Source organism: Debaryomyces fabryi (assembly GCF_001447935.2).
Source record: "Debaryomyces fabryi strain CBS 789 chromosome Unknown contig00261, whole genome shotgun sequence".
Lineage (NCBI taxonomy): Eukaryota > Fungi > Ascomycota > Pichiomycetes > Serinales > Debaryomycetaceae > Debaryomyces > Debaryomyces fabryi.
In genome coordinates this window covers 1-7,894 of record NW_015385687.1, presented here as the reverse complement: position 1 = coordinate 7,894, position 7,894 = coordinate 1, and the positions used below count along the sequence as shown (strand labels likewise).

Below are 7,894 nucleotides of genomic sequence, written 5' to 3'. Positions count from 1 at the left end.
AATATAAATTTTGATGTTTATTTTAATAAACACAATACACCAATCCAACATATTTTGTCCAAATTACGGCTTGTTTGAGAATCTACAAATAATCATTCGAATTGCTTGTAAAAATAATTGCATTGACACGGCGAATATGGGAAAACTGAACAGTAAGACTGGTAATAAAGTATCAATACCACAAGCAGCATCTTCTAAGACCAAAAGAAAGACCAAAGAGTCTAGTAAGGCAAAGGAACATACAGCTGTCAAAAATTCACAAGCTCCATTTGAGAACTCGCCGATTTATGACTTACTACAGTTTTTTGAAAAAGCACCAGACCAATGGACAGCCAGATATATATTGATACTAACAGCAATTATTTTGAGGAGTGCTGTTGGCCTAGGATCTTTTCTGGGGCAGGGTGAAAAACCAATAAATGGAGATTTTGAAGCCCAAAGACATTGGATGGAATTGACAATACATCTTCCTATCGATAAATGGTATTTCTATGATCCATTGTACTGGGGTCTCGACTACCCACCATTGACTGCCTTTCACCTGTACTTATTTGGCAAGTTAGGATCATTAATTAATTCAGACTGGTTTAAGTTTTTTTCTTCGAGAGGATTAGAATCATCAGATTTGAAAACATATATGAGGTATACCAGCTTGATAAGTGAATTAGTGATATATATACCTGCATTATTGGGTTTTATTTCTATAATGGGAAAAAAATTGAATTTAAGTAGAATGTATCAAATTGTTATATCAACAATAATCTTGTGCCAGCCATCACTTATTTTGATTGACCATGGCCATTTTCAGTATAATTCAGTGATGTTAGGGCTATTCTTATTTTCATTAGTTGATCTTATTAAAGGGAATTATATATTAGCATCAATTTGGTTTATAAGCTCAATTAACTTCAAGCAAATGGGATTATATTATGCACCCTTTATCTTTGCATACCTTTTTTCCAAATTATTTCTGAACTATAACGATTTAGGTTCTGAAAAATCTTTAAAGAAACTAATAGCAAGCTTCAATTTCAAGAAATTGATTGCCATTGGTCTTGCTGTAATAATAACTAGTATTGTCATTATCTCACCATTTATTATCTTACCGAGTTGTACAAGAGCGGAAACCTTGAATGTTTTAAAGCAAATACTAATCAGGGTGTTTCCGTTTGAAAGAGGTTTGTTTGAAGATAAGGTTGCAAATTTCTGGTGTACCACAAATTTAGTAGTCAAATACAGAGATATCTTCTCAATTGACCAACTAAAGAAGATTACATTATTATCTACATTGGTAGCTATCTTACCTCCATGCTTGATGATTTCTTATAAAAATATTTATAATCCGAAATTTTCTAATATTTCGCTGTCTCCAGTAAAATATTTATCTTTGATCTATGGATTTGCTGCTACATCGTGGGGATTTTATCTCTTCTCATTTTTAGTGCATGAAAAGAATGTGCTTGTTCCTCTTCTACCTAGTACACTATTATTTATCATCAATGATAAAGATACAATTTCTATGATACAGTGGATCAACAACATAGCAGCATTTAGTTTGTGGCCATTATTGAAAAAAGAAACTCTTGTTTTGCAATATATTGTGGTGATACTCTTGTCAAATTGGTTAGTCGGTGGCTTTAATTTAAAATTATCAAATAATATTTTTTTCCCTAGGATAAATTGGTTCTGGAACTTGGTTATAGGCGCATCATACATAGCGGTCGCAATTGTTCATTTTGTTGATTATTTCTATTTACCACCAGCAAGATATCCTGATTTGTGGGTTATTTTGAACACTACAGTTTCATTCGGCTGTTTTTCTTTATTCTGGTTATGGATATTATATCAATTTTATAAACTTTAGATTAGCAATTGGGCAATAATATATTCTTTTTATGGTTCCTACTTTTTGTAAAAACACCCCATTCAGTTTCCCATTTATTTCCATCTTCGTAGAAGATTTTTTTCCATGGTTCATCGAATGCCTCAAAGTAATACCAGCCATAGTTATTTTCATAAGCGTCACATACCCAGTCATTAAGGAAAATCTGGAAAGATTTAGGATCAGCAACTGCTGCTTCATATTCACCACCCTTATAGGGCCACCCAACTTCAGTTATAATGATCTCAGTGTCATATCCTTCATTTAGTGGTTCAATTTGATACTTGACAAAGTCAAAGGCCCACTGACTAGCTGTCTCAACATCGCCCCCAGAAAAGAAAGGATGAACATTTGCGCCAATGATATCACAACTTTTTAGCAAGGTTTTATCAATCAACGAGCCAATTTCTGACGTTCCAATTGGTAAATCATTATAGCCAATTTCTTGTGCAAACGACCTTGCATCTTCAATATACTCGCTTAAGCTTTTGCTAGTTTGCTCTTCTCTAAACAATACTTCATTCCCAATGAAAATGCATTCGAATAACTCTCTCGGATATTTTTGCAACAATTCCTTCATCCAAGTTATTTGCTGAGCATTTGTAGTTTCATTAGACCCAATCCATACTCCCATCGCCAATGTCATGTTGAGTTGTAGATCTTGAATTGAATCTAATATGAAATCGGATTGATTACACTGCATACCATAATTTCTAATTCTAGTTGTGACTTTCGATATTAAAGATAAATCTAATAGAATTTCCCTCTTACTGACACCGCATCTTGGTTCCATTGCATCTCTGGGAGCATAACCAAGCCCATAAAATATTGTTCCAAAAAATTCTTTGTCCGACATTAATGAAACAATCTCAGGATCATTTCTATACTTAGGATTAATACCATTTAAAGTGTTATAACCTGCTAAATCAGCACCTTTGGATCGGTTTCGTGACATCCTTGTGATATTGCTTTCATCTAAATTTCCATAATCATGAATCAAAGACTTAAACATTCTCAGACGTTCATCTTCGTTCAGCATTCTAAAGTAATTATGAACAGTATGTTGCGTACCATTATATAAAGTAACAATAATTGGGATAAAGCAACTAAGTAATAATAAGATGAGTAGAAATAATGAACTATATGTTACACGATGTTTATTTTTTTGCAACCAATTTGGATCTTTCTCATTCAGCAAGCTAGAAGAATTAGAAAGATTTGTTTCTCCTTGAATTCTTGGTTCCGCTTTGTCTTTCTTACTACTATTTATAGCTGAATTCTGAAATATTGTATTTAGAAACCTACCGTCAGGATATCGTCCAATAGGATCTAGTAGCTTTGACTTGATAAAAGGTGGCTTTCCCTTGGGAATAACCTCTGGAATCGGAGGAGACTCTTGAGGACTAGCTAAAGTCTGTGTTTCATTAGAAAGGGGCGAAACTGCATCAATCTTATAGTTTTCAATGTATTGATTTAACTCAGCTAATTCATCGTGAGGATTTCTGTTATTCCCTGATGGGCCACCTTCATGTATTTTGAATTTATGTAAGGGCTCATCTATATTTTCACTAGATATTACATTGCTAAGAGTTTCATTTGAACCACTTGGCATTTGATCTGATATTTTGCTGGAGGTATCTTTTTTCTGGGATTCGTCAAACTTGGAAATCTTACTTTGGTTCTCGCTTTTGTTCAGAGACTTATTGTTCAACTCATTTGACGGTTCGGAATGAGTTGGCTCAGGTGAACTTTCGTTTCTTATACCATTTTCTTCGTAAGAATCAGACTGGCTGCTCATTGTAGTATCTAATGGTTTTTTATCTTGAATATTCAAAGTAAAATCGATTAGCCGCTATGAAGTTGCAAATTTATTCCTCGAAATTTGAAGCCACAGCGAAATTAGATACAGGTACCAATTTCTTATCTTAACTAGAGCACTCTTAAGAATCACAAAAATATACTACTAGGGAATCATGAATCATATCTCATAGTTGACGTATTGCATTCAGGTCTTACATGTATTATGTAAAGTCCACATTGCGTTTAAATCAGAAAGATCTAGGTATCAGAATATATATATGTATATAAATGGAAGAACTCTTCCAGCTAACAACACCGTATAACCAGTACGGGTAGATAATATGAGGGGATAGTCGTAAAATGATTCTATTATCTTAACATTTACAACATCCAACGAGAAGATTACCACAGAATACCCCTAGGTTGGTTATGAAACCCTCTCCCGTAGATGGACAACAGGAATCGAATAATCCAAAACAACCGATTAAGTCAATACAACATTCTGTACATTCGTTAGATTCTCTTTCGTACCCACTTCCTTGTTCACTCATAGTGACACTTGTGACATCAGAGCCATTATCATCATTATCTGAGTTACTTACTTCTGTTTTTTCTGGAACATCTAACAGCATACCCTCTGTTCTTTTTGGCTCTTGTGTGATGGCTTCATCTTCGTCACCTACCAAGGCAGAAGAGACTGCTTTGTCTTGAGTTTGGTCAAAATAATCTTCTGGCTCCCTTTTTGGAGTAGGTTCGGTCAATTTTACTGTTGGATTTGGTTCTGTCATTATTTAGTACATTGAATGATCAAGCGTGCGTCAATATTTAATCTAATAGCAGTAGAGACTAGCCTTTGATAATAAGATTCGATGAAATGTAGTATGCAAATATATATTAACTTTTATCGTTTGTTTATCTTTATGGACCTCCTTGTTTAAATTATGTCTATAAGTTACAGAATGTACCTTTCAAACAATAAAAATTTTCGATCGATCTGATCTTATTTTTTGGTTCCGTGTTCCTTCGCACACAAAGTTGCAATACAACTTTAAGGATAATACGAATGAGCCGAGATAATGGAAGACAGAAAGCCTATCAATAACCGTTAAGTTGCCATACAATATCAAAAAACCAATACTACTTCCTTGAAATCTATTATTTCTTTATAGAATCAAGTTCAGATAAAGGTAGGAAATTCGATTCTAGATTTGGACGCGACTCAACTTCAGAAGAATAGCTTCAATGATAGAATTTTTTCCTAAAAAATTCTAAGATATAACTGACGTGATAGAAGAAATATCAAGGCCGTTAGATGATATATATTCAGAAGAACGGTTGACTGAAACCCATGATTATGTAGTAAATGTAAAAAATGTTGCAAATCATGTGATTACACTATTTATTTCACATCGCTTACTAAGACTGAGCTGTTAGATAGAGTTAGAAATGACGGGACATGACAGACAATAAGATTGATGCGTTGAAGGAAGATTACCCAGGGATAGAGACGGATACATTGCTCGAATTATTGGCGGCTTGTGATGGATCTGTGACGGAGACTAGATCGATGATCAATGAGTCGTTTCCAACTCCTCAGCAGAAGCGGAAAGCAGGAACTTTATATCAGACGTCGATAACGTCTTTGATTGCACCGGTATCAAAATGCAAAAAGCTCAAGACTTTATCTGGTAGAAAGAGGGTAATAACTTTAAATACGGTGGAAGAGGTAGAACAGCATTTATCGCCTTATGTTTCATTCCATAAGTCATTCTTGCCTCCAGATTTGGCTAATCGGATACTTAAATATCTAATGACTCAAACAGATAAGGTTTCACCCCATGAATTTTACTTGTTTGATAACCTTTGTAAAGCAAATCACTCTCTGGGGTTTTTTCACACTCCTAATATAGATCCAGTGTATGAAAATTTGATTTATAATGGAAAAAAAGGCAAATCAAATCTTTATAACAAAGATTTCGAAGATGTATCAACGTATGTTAAAGATTTTATGAATAACAACATAATTCCTAACGTTAAAAGATTGCCATTTCAGCCAACTGAAACGTGGAATAGTGATGTGTGTGTTGTAAACTACTTCGAGAGCCTTTCAAATAACCTTGATTGGCATTCTGACAGAATGTCACATATAGGACCTCATAATTTTATTGCATCTATATCGTTAGGTGCTACAAGGGAATTTCGTTTGAGAAAGAACTATTCGGTTGGTAAAGACCCCTCGCCGATATATTCAATTATAATTCCTCATAATAGTATGGTCATAATGCAGCCTGGATGTCAAGAAGAATATAAGCATAGTGTAAACGCATTGCGTACAGCCTTTCAGGTGAATTCAATATCTGGCTCTGCTAGATTTAACTTAACATTTCGATTTTTTCCATTGGACTTTATAAAGCAACTACCTCGTTGCCGATGTGACTTAGCAATGACTTTGAGAAGATCTTTTAAGGCAATTGAAACCAGGGGTAAATATTTTTGGAGCTGTGAAAATAAATACCAAAATAAGGATTGTGGATGTTTCTATTGGGCTAATTTCGATAATATCGACGATAATTTCAGAGCGGAAAGCGAAGAAACAGCGTCACAGTGGATTGCACCAGAAGACCATGCTAGACTTGCATATTTACAAAGTTTGAATGACGATAAGAAATAATTAAAATAATTACTAAAATTATGCCTGAAGCACGTTCTACTACTAGAGTTGCAATGATATAACAAAATTTTAAAATGCTTGATTACATATCTGTGTTTTATGCTATGTGCTCCACATCGATAATTGTAATTGACTCTAAACTATTGGGCAATACTAAACCTTGAAGGATATCTCTATTACCGGGTGAAATGTAAATTTCCTTAAGTTTTGGGGGAAAATTCATATTATTAATTGTGGAAATATCACAACTGATGAAAGAAAGTCGCCTTAATTTGTGCAAAGAATTCAAAGTGTGAAAGGGTATGTTTGAACATTTGACTAAATTCAAAATTCTTAATTCATTAAAGTGACTGAAACTGTAGTCAGCCAATGAATTATATTCTAGATGAATGTATTTCAAACTAAGACTGTTTTTCAATAAAAATTCTCTCACGAGGTAATGATTATCAGTTTTTTCGACCAGACATTCAAAATATTCCAATTTAGAGAACTCTCTCCCGCTGTCTAAAATATTAATATTTTGATCGATATTGAGATGTACTATACTCGCAGGAAGGTTTTTCAACGAAATGTGTATATTTCTTTGAAGCGTATTTGGTTTCGGAGAAATTTTTAAATATTTTAACTGCTTTGGATATTGCGTAATATCATTTTGATTATCAACTTCCAATACTAGATCAGTAACATTGATGTTTCCTGTTAACCTTTTTGAATAATCTTTGTATAGATATAATTGATATACTCTTTGAAAAGGTTTAACGAAATCAAATTGTAATTGAGAGAGTTTTAAATTTCCGTTTACAAGAACAATTTCAGAATTCACCGACCCAATGTTTATACAACTGTAAAGAAAGTCAAGGAAAATTTTAAGTTTCGAATAGCACTTTCTTGTAAATAAGAAAAATATCACAGTTATGCTCCTGGGAATAAATCCAAAATTGTTCCTCTTTCCAAGTCGTAAAATATTAAAATATTCTTTTGCAGCCAATGGCGCCTTTAAACTTGGTGGCTCAAAATATGACCAATATCTTGAAGAAATCTTATATATGTGAATATCTCCATTAACCAATAGGTACCCAATCACAAATGCGAGCTTTCTATTGAGTATAATTTCTTGTGACCATAGGTCTTTAAGCTCACTTAACGGCAATAGTTTCAATATCCTTATCCAAATCTCAACCGGTAAGTTAATTAGCTTCTTTTTTTGTTTAAAGCTGAAGGAGCTCTTATTAATTAGAAAACTGCAACCCATAATAAATAGAATATAATAGCTTACATTGGGTTCTTAATCTTAAATAACATGTTTTATATATCTATATATGCGTAAAATACCCAAATTCAGAGCTAGATATTTGTTCGAAATTAAACATTACAAAGTTCACCTACAAGTAAGTATTTCATTTTATTTCAATTCTATATGCATACAGAGATTTAGAGATATATAATCTTAAGTAAAGAAAGTATCAAATATGATATGCTAAAGGATTTTTGTAATGCTAGATTTGATATATTGAATAGCAAATAAAATATGTCAATCGATT

The 7,894-nt window shown here is 33.3% G+C and overlaps 5 protein-coding genes across 5 annotated transcripts; 2 read left to right on the top strand and 3 right to left on the bottom strand.

Moving 5' to 3' along the window:
- Nucleotides 1-136: 136 nt before the first annotated feature.
- Nucleotides 137-1,864, top strand: ALG6 (dolichyl-P-Glc:Man(9)GlcNAc(2)-PP-dolichol alpha-1,3-glucosyltransferase; the record flags this gene model as incomplete). Its single annotated transcript, XM_015614546.1, has 1 exon — nt 137-1,864. The coding sequence occupies one exon, from the start codon at nt 137-139 to the stop codon at nt 1,862-1,864; it is 1,728 nt and encodes a 575-aa protein (XP_015464630.1).
- A 1-nt stretch (nt 1,865) lies between these two features.
- On the bottom strand, nt 1,866-3,680 carry AC631_05716 (uncharacterized protein; the record flags this gene model as incomplete). The annotated part of the gene is made up of 1 exon (XM_015614545.1): nt 1,866-3,680. The coding sequence occupies one exon, from the start codon at nt 3,678-3,680 to the stop codon at nt 1,866-1,868; it is 1,815 nt and encodes a 604-aa protein (XP_015464629.1).
- Nucleotides 3,681-4,056: 376 nt separating this feature from the next.
- AC631_05715 (uncharacterized protein) lies at nt 4,057-4,470 on the bottom strand (the record flags this gene model as incomplete). The annotated part of the gene is made up of 1 exon (XM_015614544.1): nt 4,057-4,470. One exon carries the CDS (start codon nt 4,468-4,470, stop codon nt 4,057-4,059), a length of 414 nt encoding a protein of 137 aa, XP_015464628.1.
- Nucleotides 4,471-5,138: 668 nt separating this feature from the next.
- Nucleotides 5,139-6,353, top strand: AC631_05714 (uncharacterized protein; the record flags this gene model as incomplete). Its single annotated transcript, XM_015614543.1, has 1 exon — nt 5,139-6,353. One exon carries the CDS (start codon nt 5,139-5,141, stop codon nt 6,351-6,353), a length of 1,215 nt encoding a protein of 404 aa, XP_015464627.1.
- A 97-nt stretch (nt 6,354-6,450) lies between these two features.
- On the bottom strand, nt 6,451-7,605 carry AC631_05713 (uncharacterized protein; the record flags this gene model as incomplete). Its single annotated transcript, XM_015614542.1, has 1 exon — nt 6,451-7,605. The coding sequence occupies one exon, from the start codon at nt 7,603-7,605 to the stop codon at nt 6,451-6,453; it is 1,155 nt and encodes a 384-aa protein (XP_015464626.1).
- Nucleotides 7,606-7,894: the final 289 nt, after the last annotated feature.